The 17000-nt window shown below is 33.9% G+C and overlaps 2 protein-coding genes across 4 annotated transcripts; both read right to left on the minus strand.

Moving 5' to 3' along the window:
* Positions 1-779: 779 nt before the first annotated feature.
* Positions 780-6496, minus strand: LOC147292106 (uncharacterized). Of its 2 annotated transcripts, XM_086235227.1 has the most exons (14): positions 6407-6496; positions 5988-6118; positions 5359-5478; positions 5240-5275; positions 5068-5109; positions 4639-4758; positions 4317-4462; positions 4085-4232; positions 3888-3971; positions 2931-3046; positions 2740-2798; positions 1790-1880; positions 1403-1626; positions 780-1225 (listed from the first exon to the last, which is right to left on the minus strand). In XM_086235227.1, exons 2-14 carry the CDS (start codon positions 6067-6069, stop codon positions 1180-1182), a joined length of 1314 nt encoding a protein of 437 aa, XP_086091353.1. In that variant the 5' UTR covers positions 6070-6118; positions 6407-6496; the 3' UTR covers positions 780-1179. The 2 variants fall into 2 exon arrangements, with proteins under 2 accessions (XP_086091353.1, XP_086091354.1); XM_086235228.1 differs by having other exon boundaries at positions 780-1626.
* Positions 6497-10633: 4137 nt separating this feature from the next.
* Positions 10634-15339, minus strand: CRR2 (Tetratricopeptide repeat (TPR)-like superfamily protein). 2 transcript variants are annotated; one of them, XM_086237586.1, is made up of 7 exons: positions 15056-15339; positions 14148-14261; positions 13861-13998; positions 13399-13503; positions 13195-13317; positions 12923-13018; positions 10634-12766 (listed from the first exon to the last, which is right to left on the minus strand). In XM_086237586.1, the coding sequence occupies exons 1-7, from the start codon at positions 15314-15316 to the stop codon at positions 10889-10891; spliced, it is 2715 nt and encodes a 904-aa protein (XP_086093712.1). In that variant the 5' UTR covers positions 15317-15339; the 3' UTR covers positions 10634-10888. The 2 variants fall into 2 exon arrangements, with proteins under 2 accessions (XP_086093712.1, XP_086093713.1); XM_086237587.1 differs by lacking the exon at positions 15056-15339 and having other exon boundaries at positions 13399-13558; positions 14148-14249.
* Between the last annotated feature and the right edge of the window lie 1661 nt (positions 15340-17000).

The raw sequence follows: 17000 nt of genomic DNA on the forward strand, positions 1-17000 counted from the left end.
AACTCTAAGTCTTCCTATTTTATATTAGGTTTGCAAGTTTCTTTCAAAAATCTCGGAATCAAAACCTAACATAAAACTGTCAAAGAAAAAAAATAAAAGAACTTAATTAAAAATTCTAAATCACTACCGATCTTAGTGTAATAAAGACTCATAAAATGGACTGAACTCTAAGTCTTCCTATTTTATATTAGGTTTGTAAGTTATGTAATTTGTTCTCATATATTTCATATTAGGTTGCTAGTTATGTAACCAATTCTCATATATATTGCAAAACCATTTCTCTGCTCCCACGATCATATCAAAATTGTCATAGCAAAACCCATCTCCTTCATACTCCTAATTCTTTATAACCAACCAACCAAGAGAGAGACTAGATGATTAACCAACTGTGATGTTCATTAATTGAAATAACTTGGTACTTTTTTTTTGGGTCAAATGAAATTAACTCATACACACACATCATTCTCTTAAATATAACGAAGATTCTAATTTAGCAAAAGTTTTGAAGCTTAGTTCCACGTTAAAAAACTCTATTCTAGGAGTTTAGTCCCTAAATTTTAAGGCCTCGTTGAATGCGTAGGATATGATTAGTAGGATATGATTAGATATGATAAATGACTAAATTCATGTATATTCAAATAAGAAATTTCTAACTTAAAGAAATAAGATGTATTAAGATGGACTAATCATAAGGAGAGACTTATCCCTTCTAATCCCCCCCAAAATGTAAGATTAAATAATTCATGTTCTTCTCATCTTCTTCTTTCAAGTTAGAAAATACCCTCCATGTTCTTTCTTGAATGCACATGAATTTAACTATTTATCCTATCTAATCCTATTCTATGCACCAAACGAGAAATATCAACCCTAAACTATGAATGAGCTCCAAATAGCACCTTGCAGCTCTTAAAAAATGAATCACCATGAAAAAAAATTTAAAACTTATGTTTGGATACTTGGATAGCCTATTCCTTCCTTTTTTGTATCAAACAGCCAAACAAGCACAACCCCAATTCACCGATTGCGAAGACAACTGTGTCACTGTGTGCTTCGGTTTCTTGTTGCGGCTCTCTAGCAACATACCCAGTGACATTTTTGCAATCTGACTTGTCTACACACACAGACATTCTTTGTCTTTATTGTTTAACTGGTCCTCTCTCTGCCTGCATGTTACTCTTCTTAACCTCTACTTAGAGTCTTATTCTTTGGCGGAATCCCATAGTTCCTATACAGTTTGCAAGACTTGGTTCAGCTTAGCATTCAGCAACTTGGAGGAGAATTCTCAGATTGTGCCACCAGAAAAGCATATGTATTGATTTCATCTTGGATTGTTCACATAAAAATGTAATAAAGAACCCTAAGACCATCCTTGTTACAAACATAAGAAGACTATTTTGCTTACTCATATTCTGCAATCTCAAAAACTCGGGCAGTTCCATCAGTAGATACTGAAACAAGAAACTTCAGGTCGGCAGATACAGAGAGAGACTGAATGTGTTCACTGTGCCCATTGAAGGTTCTCACACAATCACCAGAGAGACTATCCCATAATCGAACCTTCCCATCCGCACAACCTGTTGCTAGGTACCTTGATCCACCAAGCCATGTCAAGCATGTCACTCCATCCTGACCACAAGTAAGATTTCTTCCATTAGACCAGTTGCGGAGATTTAAAATCCTGAAGTATTATCAGCCAACACATTGACATTGACTGGAACCAAACAAGCTGGTAATCAGTTGAAATATGTAAAAAGAAGAATAAATGATACAGGATGAAACTCCAAAACACCTCATGGTCACATGTGGAACGGGGCAATGAGTGCTGCAAATCCCAGATAATAAGCTTATTATCCATACCTCCTGTTGCAGCCCAAGGGGAGCTGTCATACACAAATACAATTCAAGGCATGAGTATAATGGCAGTATACTACATTTGAGTCGCACTGATTGCAAAGATTCAAAAACTACACATAGTTCACTAACTTCAAAATTTCAAAATTCTTTAACTACATTTCTTTTTCTTTTTTTCAAAACCATTCTTGCAGGACCTAAGAATTTAACTCATTCCATACAGATCAATATAAGTATCCAACGATTCAACTTTCATTAAATTGATGTGCACAAAGATAATTGTAGCAAGAGTCACTCATATTATTCACATCTTGAGATCAAACAGCCATGATCAAAGGGATCACACACATTTGCTTATAAACAAAGAAATAGTTAGTTAACTGCATCTGCATGGTTTGATTCCACTGTTTCCAAATAAACCAAGGCTTAAGTTGAAAAACTCCCAAGTTTGATATTCTCCCCAATGCCTCATGTATAGCTGTTGATGTCATAGAATGGTCAACACAACTCATGGTTATTCACAAAAAAATTACATGAAACTTTTCATTATGATTATTAAAAATTCACCGCAAGTGTGCCACAAATCCTGATCGGTCAGGCTAATAGTTGATAAAACCATGCATTCTTGAAATGTGGTTGACGCAACGACTTGTAGATGATCCAAGCAGAAGAAAATTTTAAATTGCTCCAATGAAAGGGTGGTCTTTCTGAAATTGGCACTTGGACACACTATTGCGAAATTCAAGTGTCCATGTTGTTTCTATAGCTCATCATCAAATGCAGAAGCCATTTTTCTTTCCTTTTTTATTGTTGTAACATAAATAGAACCTCCTCAACAAGAGAGAGAGAGAGAGAGAGAGAGAGAGAATCTGAGAGGATTGATTGTACCTTGGTGCAAGTCCGATACATTCGACTGAATCTAAATGTGAAACCAAGGAACTAACGACCTATTCATTGGAAAAAAAAAATAAAATTAATATAAAATAAAATAAAATATTAAAGGCCTGATAATTATAGAAGTTAAACCAGGGAACTAACGACCAAACATCCTTCCAGTTGTATTGAATAATACATCATACCTTTCCAGTTGTTATGTTTGCAATATGGATAGAACCATCAATAGAACCAGTAATAGCTAGAGTTGAATCAGAGCTTATTGCTAAGCATGTCAGTCCAGCAGTATGGTACGGGTGACCTAGAACACAAAATGTGTCAAAATTGCCAATCAAAGGACAAACAAGTACCATCTTCTGTCACTTCATTTTAAAATAAACTAGTACGATGATGGAACTGGAATACTCAGGACTATAGAACCATAAGCATGCTCAGATCCAAAAGGAATAACTTACAATAGATAAGGAATGATAGAAATTCAGGAAAAGATACTTTGGATAAATTATGTTATGAAACAGATTATTCAGGAAAAGATACTTTGGATAAATTATGTTATGAAACAGATTGAACTAGGAGAGGAGGAAAACATAAAATTTGAAAGAAGTTCATTATAGATAATCAATTTCGGGGAAAAGGTGGAGGGATAGACCTTCCACCCAAGTTTCGGTATTGGCACCTTATAAAAAATAAACTTTCGGCTGATATAAGAGTACACCAGCTGAAATTTTGAACCTTGTGTGCATGATTGTTGCAGAACCTGATGTATATTTCTCCTTGGATATATTAAAACAATACCTGTGTGTCATTCTCATCTTCGTTTTGTTTAGAGGCTGTCCCACTTCCTCATATTTTGGGTTTTGGAAAGGCAGGGTTCTTAATGAAGTTGGAAAACATCGCACCATCAATTGGTCATAAATAGAATAAGCAGTGAGATCAAGCTTCTCCACATCTTCAAAGCCTAGCTTTCAAATGTTTAAACTTAATTCTATTTCCCAATAAGCAAGGAAATACATCATTATGATTTGGATTTTTAACTTTTCATTCTACCTTTTCTGTATTGCTTTTTGCTCCCAAACTTCAACTACTTTAATTTGTAAGGACGAACAATATAGAAAATTTTATATGAAAATCCAAACACATACCTTGTACCACATGAATGTTCTCACCACTTTTAGGATTCCATATTCTCAAAGTTGCATCATCAGAACCAGTGCATATTGTTTTACCTTAAGCAACCAGCAAAAGACCTTTTCAAATTAGTTTAAATATGAAATGGGTAATAACTACAGTTTACTAAAAAGAGGGGGAAAAGCATCAAGAAGAAAGAATAGTTGCATACCATCAGGGGTAAAATCACCACAAGTTACGCTACTTCCATGACTTGAAAATAAATTAAGATAGGAACCTTTGTCGGCATTCCACATCCAAACCGTAGAGTCCTCCGAACCAGCCAAGACCAGGTGCCCTCTAGGATGCCACCTGACCCACTGAGAAGTCACATAGTCCATATTAAATTTTCGTTAATTTATGGTATAATAGCAATAGTACAGAAATTCTGCCCAAAATCTTACCTCAATCCCCCCTCCCGGACCATCAAGAGCACTCTTTAGATTTCCAGATGTTACATCCCAAATTTGAATAATTCCATCCAAACTTGCAGATGCAAGCAACTGTCCATCAGTACTAAATGCTAAACCAGAAACAGATTCCTTATGACCTGCAGAGCAGCTTCCAAGAAGTTAAATTGACGAAAAGTGGACATATGATCGAATAAATGTATACAGCGTACTACTTCTGGAGCTAGGGGTCTAAGGTGAAATTGGGTTTATACTAAAGCAAATAATTATGGATAACAATGCAAAGTACACAATTCTCTCATACATGTACACCTACCTTGGAGCTCATGAGCCCAATCTCCTTGTCCAATCTTCCAAAGAAACCCTCTATCATCTCCACCCCCAGTTGCAACTAACGTAGGATCTGTTGGGCTGCAGACAACTGTGTAAAGTTCACCTGTCCAGAAAAGGAAGATACTTGATACACTATATTTCTAAGTAATCCAAGACATGGCAAGGCCCGAGTTAAGCAGCAAAGCATCAACCAGTAGTCAATGCTACAATGCACTGCAATTCTATAATGGCCCACCTCTATTAGAGAGATGGTACACTAGATGGTACAAAGAGATGGTCTCCCTAGCAATTTCCTTCTATAATGTAATTCACTTAGACTATTATGACTTGTAGTGAAGTCGCTATTGACTATTAAGAAAACATAATGTGTGTGTTACAACGGGTGAAATGCATAAAAAAGGGTAGCTCTTACCGGCGTGACCCGTAAAAATGTGCATGGAATCATCAGCCTCATCTGAAACAAATAAAAACATACATACCATACCAATCAATCAAATAAAATTCATGAGAAAAGAAAAAAAGAACCCATATCATACATAAGGAATTACATGCCGAAGAAAATGGGTTCTAGTGAAGTGGCATACCAACAATTTCATCATCTGCATCTGCATCAGGAAGATCTGCAACCCACAACACATGACCAAGAAATTAACAAATATTATTTCATATATTGTATACAAATATAAGGAGAGAGTGAGAGGACCTTCTTCATCCACATCGACTTCATGAATGATGTCGGCTTCGTCAAGGAAAACCTCGCCTTGGTCATCTTCTTCTTCTTCTTCATGAAGAGAATGAGCTAGATTGCTCATCTTCTTCCAATCTCTAACACATAGAAAAACTTAATGAGGGTTGAGTTCTTTTGGGAAAATAGTCATAGTGCCTTAGGTGGGGTTGGATTTTTTTTTTTTCTCTCTCTTTTGGCGCTGACAGAAACTTGGTACAAACTAAAGGCTAAAACTTACTTATCCCTTGTTGTATACAACATGTGTGTGTCTCACATGTTGTATACAACAAGGTAAAACCTACACAGTACACACACATGTTGTATACAACAAGGTAAAACCTACTGCTTCAAATTCTAGCAAGACAAATATTTGAAACACTAGAAACAACACTAGCAACACAACAAAATAAGTCTGGGCATTTGTTTTGTTTCGAAACAAAAATATGCGGAAGAAGCAGAATTGCAGCAAACCCCAAAATAAGTTTGAGCATAAATCTGCCGGCAAAACATTTAAAAGAAAGAAAAAAATTGCAGCCAAAACCAACCTAACAACACTACAACAGTAAAAAAGTAGAAGAAGAAGAAGAAGATAAATAATACATCACCTCCAATTTCGTCTACAGCCACCAAGATCTCCTCTAAGCCACCAGGAATGGGTTCCTCCAACGTCCAAACAAAGCACGTCATTCCTTTGAATTTTCCTTTTAAAAACCAGTGCAAACGGCGACGTTTGGATCTGGTACGGTTTAAGAGGAAAATTAGGGACTGCTCATCGGTCAGTTCGGTGAGATATTAGGAGTAGGACTTACCAAAACTAAAATAAAAGATTTTGGTATTTTTCGGTGTAAACACAATTTTTCTGTAAATGTGATAACAAGAGAAAAATATACAAAGTATATGTGTTTGTATTTATGATTTTGAGGTTACAATCTTTGGTTCTCTTTTGATTCGATCCGTTTTGATCTTGATTCGAAAATGGTAGACACTTGATCTCGAACAAAATAATATTTGAGAGAGAGCCAACCTTGTATTGGGTTTGATCACTTTCTCGATTTGATTTTGATTCAAGGGTGGTAGACACTTGATCTTGAATAAGACAGGTGATAACAGGGAGCCGGCCTTGTGTTGGGCTTGATGGCTTCCTCGTTGATTTGTTGTTTAGAGCGTTTGACTCTATTTGGAATTTGGAGCGTTTGGCTCCGTTGGAGAAAGGAAGTCTTGGGCTTGATTTGAGATTTTAGTGATATTCTACCGAAATTTCAGTGTCTACATTCGGTGCAGTAATTTTTTATAAACTTTAGTTTGTGGTAATTTTGGTATCAAATACTTTCGATTTACTTTGGTTCATTTTCGATATAATTACCAATATAAATTGAAATTTAATCAAATATGATGCATAACATATAATGTTTGATGAATATATATTTGCATGAGTAGTATTGATAGTTTAGTATAGTACTGGTATTAATTGCAATAATATTAATATTAGTAATATATACTATTATAAGTAGTTTAGTAATGTATATCAGCTAGTATATATCCTATTAATTTAGTATGTATATATACCGATAAATATGAGTATATATATATATATATAGGCCTCTTTTGTTGAGGTATACCTCATCTTAAACATGATAAGGTATAACTTGTGGGACTCATTCCACATTGTAATTTGATGATCGAAGCCGTCTATTTTATAAGTCTCTATACAAGGATCATCCTTACAAAAAATTAGGTAAATCAGAAACCATTAAGACATCTAATTGTGATAGAATAAATAGACGAATATATGAATTCTATTAATACTTGAAATGATGGCCCTTTAATCGAATGGTTAAATGATTTCAGATTTATCTAATTTTTTGCAAGGATGATCCTTATATATAGACTTAAAAATAGACGGCTTCGATCATCGAATTACAATGCGAAATAGGTCCCACGAGCCATACATCATCATGTTTAAGTTGAGATATACCTCAACGAAAGGGGTCTGTGTATATATAAATATATATATATATATACAAAAATGCTCTAGAGCTAACTAGTTAGTAAGATAATACAATATTAACCATCATTTTGGGCTCACTACACAATATAATCTCATAATCCAAACCGTTCATATTTTAGGTCTCCATTTAAAGATTAACTTTGCAAAAAATTAACTAAATCAGAAATCATTTAGTCATTTGATTATCATTACAATCATTTCATCTTTTATTGAAAAACTTGTGTTCGTCCATTTACATGAGCACAATTAGCTTACCAATAGTTGGCTAAACGATTTCCGATTTTGTTACTTTTTTCTAAGGATGATCTTTGAATGAAAGCCTAAAAAATAAACGATCCATATCATAAAATTATAGTGTAGTGGGTTCAAAATGATAGTTAGCGTCATATTATCTTACTAACTGGTTAGCTCTAGAGCACTATATATATATATATATATATGTGCTCTAAAGCTAACCAGTTAGCAAGTTAATACGAAGTTAACCATGCTTTTGGGCCCACCACATCACTAATCTCATAATCCGAACCATCAATTATTTAGGTCATATTTCAAAAATCATCATTGCAAAAAATCAACTAAATCGAAAATCATGTAGTCATCTAATAGAGATCAAATAAATAGACGATCAGTATTTTCGATAAAAGCATAGAAATAGTTGTTATTATAATCAAATGGCTAAATGACTTCCGATTTTGAAGATTTTTTACATGAATGATCTTTGAAGCATGGCCTAAAAAATAAACGGTTTGGATTTTGAAATTACATTGTGCAGTGGGCCCAACAGTGTGGTTAGTTTTGTATTAACTTATTAACTAGTTAGTTTTAGAGCATTCTTGTATATACAGGCTCCTTCTGTTGAGGTATACCTCAACTTATTTATGTTGAGGTATACCTCAACTTATTTATGTTGAGGTATATCCTGTTGGGGCCCACACAAGTCGTTTTGTGTCGATCCAAACCGTTCAATTTTTACATCTCCATAGATAGATTATTCTTACAAAAAATTAGTCAAATCGGAAATCATTTGCCTATCTAACTTTGATCAAATAAATGGACGAACCAAATATTTTCGATGAAACCGTCCATTTGTTTTATCAAAGTTAGATAGGCAAATGATTTCCGATTTGGCTAATTTTTTGCAAAGATGATCTATCAATGAAGATGATCCTTGCAAACGGTTCGGATCGACACAAAACGACTCGTGTGGGCCCCAACAAGGTCATACATCAACATAAATAAGTTGAGGTATACCTCAACAGAATGAGCCTGTATATATATATATATATATATATGCATTACTTATCTAAAGATGAAGTTTTTATTTTCCTAAAATAATAACATTTACTTTATTAGAAAATGACTCTATATATTAACTTACACTTTTGATAATATTAATATGATAACATTATATAATTATATGTTCTTATAGTTGTTTATAATATTAGTAGTTTAATATTTATTGTACAACTAACATAACAGTATTATATAAGCATATATAACTAAATTTCGGTAATTGTTTCAGTTTTTTTGGTATACATTTCGATTTTTTGGGTAATAATCGATTTGATTTCTTTCAGTAATAATTTTCGATAATCGGTCAGTTTGCCAATTTTTTTTTTACCAAAACCAAACCAACTTTTTTCGTATTTTTGATTTGCGCATTGTAAAAATCAGTTTACCAAACTAAAAAATTTTGGTCAATTCGGTAAAAACCAAACCAAAGGACAACCCTAACAAAAATAGTATAAAACGTATCGCAATGGCCAAAAGCTTGCACCATTAAAGTCGAAGTAGTGTTTAAGAAAAGTTGTATATAACCATCACACAGCCACGTACTGTAATCGATTAATCACGTGTTATAAATAATGGTGGACAACAAGTTATACTTTTACGTATAGTATTAATAATAGGGCAATGCTATCCACATTCTCTAATCTACCTTCTTCACCAACCTTCTCCTTTACTATTCTCATTCCTTAGTATACTTTCATGATCAAAATCGTTCTTTAATTAGATAATTTTTTGAAGATCATTTATGCAAAATATTAATTAAATTGGAAATCATTTGGTCATTTAATCATTATCAAATAAACAAACGGTAAATCATACTGTTACAAAAACCGTTTGTTTATTTGATCACAATTACACAATCAAATGATTTCCGATTTAGTTTATTTTTTGCAAAAATGATCTTCATAAAATGATCTAAAAAATGAACGGTTCCAATCATGAAAATACAATGTGGAGTGTGAATAATAAAGGAGAAGATCGGTAGAGAAGGTGGATAGCATTCCCCTAAATAATATTCTTACATATTATAACACTTGCGTGATTATATTATGATTATACAGAATAATTATTTGACGTTTAATTACCAAGTTTCTCGTAATGCTTATCCTCGCCTACACAAGCGCTTCAAGTTCTATCTCTTTCTCAAATTGACTTCTGTATGAATTTGATATTTATTAGCATTACTGAGTTGTAGAATTGATGAATTATTGTTCGTTTGGTTACGGAGAAAACCAAAGAAAGAAAATTTCCACCAAATAATAACAATTTTATGTTGATTTAATCTCACTTTCATATTGTGACTTCATAACCAACAAATTCTATTTAATGAAATGATGCATGCTTAATACTTGATCGTAGGGGAAGAGAAGAGCATTAGAATTTGGAGCAGGGCATTTGTTAGTTATTTATTCGGCTCTGTCTGTCATTAGACTCAGACTCAAACATGTCAGCATGTGTCGAATGAAGCACACAAGGAATGCAAGAAGAAGACCCAAAGGACCACTCCCTTTTGTGGTATATGTTCAATTTAAAACCTTTCTGATCTGCATAGAATATGAAACTTCTCATAACTAATGCTTTGGTATTAATGCTATACTGGAGTTTGAACTCAATTTTTAATTTTGTTTAATATGCCATGTTATATTGTCATTAAAAACATTAAGATTCCAAAAGAACGCCCTCATTCACCAAAAAAACAAAATAAATAAACCAAAAGAAAAGTAGCATTTCCTAATTCTGTTTTATAAGAAAAATTTATGGCTTGATTGAGTTAGCATGATTATAATTTAAAATCAAATGGTACGAATTAGCTCATCAAATGAAAGGCATCATTAACACAAAATGCAAATTAAAAAAAGAGATCATGGGAAGATACATATACAAACCGTGTGAAAAATTAGTTAACTATTTTTCTTAATGCCATGATCAAGTTTTGTATCAATAATTGTGCAAGTCCAATTGAGTACAAACAAGACTATGAAGTTAGAAGATTACAATAACCAGTTTATGAATCTAAATCATAAATGTTACAAACAACATTTATTGATGAAGATTGCAAGGAATATGTGTAATTCTACAGAGTGTTCCAAGTTCCAACTATACACTATACATCTTTAAGATCTCTATAATCTCCAAAACCTCTATCCTTTAGTTATTATGAAAAAAAAAAAAAAAAAAACAAATAAATAAATAAATAATTGCTTGCAACTACCAATAATCTCCACATGAACAAACCCCATCACGGAAATGGTGAAAGCGATTCACATCTCGAACCAGAATCTCTCTATTGGCAAACTTGGAAATGAACTTTGTAACATTATGACAATCTTCACATAACCTCAAGTTCTTGGAAATCCGAATGGTTTCTCCATTTTTTGTGTTGATGAGTCCAAATGCAACCGCTAATTTTTCACTATGGCCTAATATTATTCGTTCCTTCTCTTCCTCGTCAAGATCATAAAGGACAACTTTAGTTTGCGGCTTATATCCTTGATCCTTCATCTCTGTTGACAATTCAACCAACAACGCATGGATCTGCTCCATCTGTGGGTTAAACTCATCAACAGAAATGAACGAATATATCTTCCTTTTAACTTCAATCCAACTGCGACCTGGGACCTTTTGCAGTTCTCGAGCCTCTAAAAGCTTCTTCACTCTTTTTACCTCATCAAACATTTTGGCTTCAGCATAGATATCAGCTAGAAGTACATAATTCCCAGCATTCCTGGGCTCAAGCTCAAATAGCCTTTTGCTTGCTCTCTCTGCCAGTTCAACATTACAATGTATCCTACATGATCCAAGAAGAGCACCCCAAACCTTAGCTCCTGGTTCAATCCGCATATTTTCTATGACTTTGGCTGCTTCATCTAACTGATTGGCACGACCAAGAAGATCCACCATACAAGCATACTGCTCAATGCTGGGATATAATCTATGTTCTTTAACCATAGACTCAAACAACATTTTCCCCTCTTCAACAAGACCTGCATGACTACAAGCCCCCAAGACGCTAACGAATGAAATGTGACTCGGTGATACTCCATGGTTGATCATGTCTTTAAAAATTTGAATTGCCCTCTTTCCATATCCATGAATGCCATAACTTGAAATCAAGGAATTCCATGAAACAACATCTTTCTTATTCATCATATCAAAAACTCTCTGGCTCAACTCAAGCTTACCACATCTGGCATACATTGTGACAAGGGTACTCATTACCGGAAGGATTGAATCAAGACCCCTTCTGAGAATATATCCATGGATGAACTTCCCCTGCTCCAAAGCAGAAAGAGCTGCACAAGCTTGAAGTACACTAACCATTGTCACAGAGTTGGGAAGAAAATCATGGGCCTCCAGTATCATTTCCCGGAAAAGTTCCAAAGCTTCATAAGGCTTCCCATTCTTTGCATAGCATGCAATCATAGCACTCCATGAAACGACATTTCTAATTTGCATCTGATCAAATACACTACTCGCATATGAAACACAACCATACCTCGCATACATATCCAACAAAGTGGTCATAACATGAACATGTGCACCATATCCGTGCCGCAAAATATGTCCATGAATCTCTTTCCCCTTCTGGAGGAGAGAACTCAAACAATCTGAAACAACACAAGCTTTGAGTACATACGTATACGTAAACCGATCGGATGAAACCCCAATTGTATTCATTCCTCGATACAAATCTAGCACCTCAGTTCCGAGACCTGCCAACGTAAGCGCTCTAAAGAGTGCATTCCACATATAAATAGTTCTCTTACGAGTTTTATCAAACACCTTACGTGCATTGTCAATAGAATCCAACTCTGAGTACATCTCAATAAGTTTGGTGGCCAAAAAAGGGTCTTGGTCCCACCCACCATCGACAAGGTGACGATGCACATCCAGCCCATCGGAGAGAGAGTACTGGCGGGTGCAAGAAAGGATTAAGAGCTCGTAGGTCTGTTGGGAGGGGTTGGGCTCATGAGGGAGGAGTTGTAGGGCTTGTTTGAGGTTGCCTTGTTTACATAAAGACTGTATCAACTTATTTTTGTTTATATCAAGTTTTTCAAGCTTTTCAACAAATGCAGCCTCATTACCCTGAAGCCAATATATCACCATGTATTCAATTGAGGAAACACAAGACAAAAATTGAAAAAACAAAATAAAAAGGAGAAGGCAATTCATAGCTTCTGCATGATACCCAAAAGTATTTCTATGAAACATATAAAATTAAGAGGAAAATGAAAAACATACCCGACCAAGAATGAACAGGCAAAAAGCTTCTGCAAGTTTTGGATCAGTACCCTCTGATGCAATCAGAAACTCGCATATAGTTTTAGCTTTGTCAATCTGCACAACAATATTACAAGGGAAGAAGTTAACAAAATAGAATATGCAACAACTCTCTTCTCTCCCAATTTGGAGAAATGGACCAGATGCTTATAGTAGACTGAACCAACAAATGCCTTATTAAATAATCAGATAATTTTGTTGATGGAAAAGCACATAGAGGATGTGAGCATTACCTGAGATAGCAATGATATTTTCTCAAGAGATTTTTTACTCCTTAGAAGACACTGAGCACGAGCAAGAGCTTCAAATCCTTGGGAAACCTTGTTCTTCTCAAAACCAATCGTTGCAGTTGCACACTTCAATAAAAGCACATATTAAAAGGAGGCTGCAACAAAAAGGATGGTACAAGATCCTGACCACTTTCTGACATTCCTTACCTCAGCTAGTGCCATAGAAAGAAGAATATCATGAATATACGGCTTAGCATCTGGATGCTGAACAGCTGCCTGACCAGTATCTTGCACAAGCTTTACTTCCCCAACCTGGATCGGAGAATTCCAATAATATCCATTTCCAAAACCATGAATGTTTGTCTTTCTAATTAAAACAAGAAACAAAAATTCTATAACATTGCAAACGAGAGAAAAAATAACACTTAATAAATGTAACACGAAGATGATAGAGTGCCTAAAAACAAATCCACACTCAAAAGCAGAGTCAAAATGAATTTCACTACAAACTACACTAAATGAATTTCCGAAAAAAATGTCCCTCTTCAACTAGTGATTGAGAATATCATTTTTTAAAAAATTAAATAGATATTAAAAAAAACAAAAACAAAAAAGCTGAAAAATAAGCCTACACTAAACCAAGTACACTGTACAACGACAAAGCTGTACCTCTTGAAGGAGGCAAAGAGCAGCTGGCAACCATGACCAAGGGATTCGAAGGAAGGATTTAGGTGGGATCTTTTCCTTACTATTACCAGCATATTCTGGCTCAAAAATAAGCTTATCTCTCACATCCATTAAAAGATCCTGCAAAGAAACCCAAAAGACAAAAAAATGAAAAGAAACTAAGACAACTTAGAAGAAAGTTTTTACCACCTGTTATAAAAAAGAAAAATGAATTTAAGATTGAAGGATAATTTACAATAAAATTACACTGTCAAGTCCCTACTCCCTACCTTGCGAGATTTAATAGTGTCCATGGTGTAACCTTCTTCAATTTCAGCACTCTTCAAATCCAGTACTGATTTAACAACCTCATCTTTCTCAGCTTGATCAGGAAGACCAATAAGCTGCAAGTTTAGACAACATGAATATGTTAGCACAAGGAACACATTTCATAATCATGTTTCCACTAGCAGACATCACACAAATTCCATATGCTACACAAACTCTGATAACCACTATAAGGATGAGAGCATGTTCAATAGTTCAAGCTCTGTGCTGCCCAAAAATTGGCTAAGAAACACAAAGAATATGGGAAAGAGGGGAAAAAGAATGAATAAATTAAAAATGTAGGCAGAAAAAAACATCAACTTAGAAATCTATCAAGCACAGACAAGGCTAATAACACCGTAGAGAATTAAATGTTAGGATCATATTCAATCTAAAAACTCTATGAATTTCATTATTGGCTACACAATTAGCATCCAATTGCACAATTGCAAAAGAGATCAAAGCTCATAATATTAGCTAATGAATTATATTTCGTATGAGTATACATTTACATATTATCCGATTGTCCAGTAACATGTATGAATTTTGTGACCCAATACCAAAGACAAGATATTTCCTTATGGGAAAGTTCAAATCCAAAACACAGCCTTTACTAGAGCTTCAATGCAGTTTATCAACTGAGCTGAATAGCCAAAACTAACTTCATAAGTGAATAATTTCCTGCTTCAAACACATGTTCAGCTTTCTTGAATTACTTAGCTTAGCTTGGACAACAGAATATTATTACAAAAAACAGAAAGCCCACCAAATAACAACTGAATCAATAAACAATTTACCAAATATTCTAGATAAAATAGAGAAAGACTGAAAATAACAGATAAGTAAATAAATAATTAAATGAAGCCGTGACCTGGTAACAGGTAACGGGAATTTCAACAGTGGTACGAGCTGGACCATTGTCGACGACGAGGGTCTGAACTGCATTCAGTGCCCACTGGGCGGTGAAATTATCAACCTTCCTCCTTGAAACGGCAGAAATGGCGATTCCAGATGCACTGATTTCTCTGGCAAAGCCCCAAACGCAGACCCTGTAATCTTCCTTGAGTTTAATGGCTCGGCAAAGGCCACAGCGAGCTGGAATGCATAGCAGGGCGTGAGCCAGAGCAGCCATGAGCCTCTTAGTGAAGAAGAAGAAGCATGGAATTTTCAGAAACTATTATATTCGAATTGATAGGGTTTTTGTGTAAACAAGAAACCGTTGGCTTTTTCTAAAACCCTTTGGATTACGTTTAAACCCTTTGCTCCTATTTAGTGAGTACTTTGCTTTTCGCATTTCTCTCCTCTTTTTTTTTTTTTTTTTTTTACTTTTTTAAATTTTTAGTACTTAACCTTTTACCCTTATTTGTGCACTTAAGATTATTTTTTCTGGTTTTGGGCTGATATTATTATCGATTATATAATTGATAATAGTCCAAGTGGGCTGATATATGGACTTATCACCGATTATTAAAGACTAAACATTATAATATATAAAGCCATGCAGAATAAGTAAATGGATTTATTTCTAGGAGACTTAATAAATCTCGGTTACTGGATTCTAATATGAATAAAGATTGCTTACCTCATTATCTTGTGCAATATCAGTTTGTTTTTATTTATGGATATTATAGCTCATAAAGTTTTATGAGCATATAGCCTAAAGTTTGGTTTTTACATGATATACCAAATATTTATGTGCGAATAAGGTATTATACTTGGTACTTATGATATATTTATGTTTTATTCTAGAATGGCCACAGTATCTAAGATTACAAGGAGATTAAAATTTGCAATTAGTTATTTGATTGGTAACTTTTCCCTACAGAGAGGTTATTAAATATTAGACTAATTGGAATGAGATAATAAATTAAATTCTTTTATGCCAAACATGAATAGATTTATCATGAAATTCTTTTGAATATATTAGCTAGTCTCTTTGTAAAGTTAATTCCTTGACAAATTATTAATGTAAGGTTATTAGATATTAGACTAATTAGAATGAGATAATAAATTAAATTATTTTATGCCAAACATGAATAGATTTATCATGAAATTCTTTTGAATATATTAGCTAGTCTCTTTGTAAAGTTAATTCCTTGACAAATTATTAATTTATTGTAATCTTTACCCACAAAAAGTTTGCAATAATTTATGCACAAGTTACTGATTTCCATAAAAGAAATAATTTTTTTGGAAATACATATAGGTCATGTTCTATAAGTTTAGTTTTGCAGCTTTTTAGGCATGAAGTCATTTTGTGAAGACATATTGTAAGTCTTATTTTACTTTTTTCATAATTATAGGTGTACATTAAGTACATGGCTACCATATGTATTATATTGAGCATGTTATTGATTGTTAAATACTGAACCTTTTTGGTTAAATGGAGAATGAACCAAAATACAAAGAGAAGTATGACCCTACTCACTACAGTGTACTTACTTAGAGCTTGGGTAAGGAAAGAAATTGTTTTAAATTCTTGTTGTTATTGTTTTAGATAATGGCACTGATATGTTCATAAATTCACATCCTTTAATATTCCTCTTACTTAGTTTTTGTGAGTTCATTTGATTAAAAGCTTTAAATTTCATTTAGTTTTGTGTTTTTAGATTCTGAGCAATAAAATGAGAAATTTCACCATTTATTCTCCTTAATAGATTTAACATAAATTCAATTGGAAATATAAGCTAACACCTTGAAGTTATTCCAGGTTAAATTTCGTAACATTTGAAGACTTCTAAGGTGTTCATTTTGAATTTCAAAGTTAGCCCAAAATTGCACCCGAGGAGAACTAAATCAGCTGCATTGTGTGGGGC

The sequence above is a fragment of the Dryas octopetala genome, chromosome 3 (assembly GCF_963921425.1).
Source record: "Dryas octopetala chromosome 3, drDryOcto1.1, whole genome shotgun sequence".
In the NCBI taxonomy this organism is placed as follows: Eukaryota; Viridiplantae; Streptophyta; class Magnoliopsida; order Rosales; family Rosaceae; genus Dryas; species Dryas octopetala.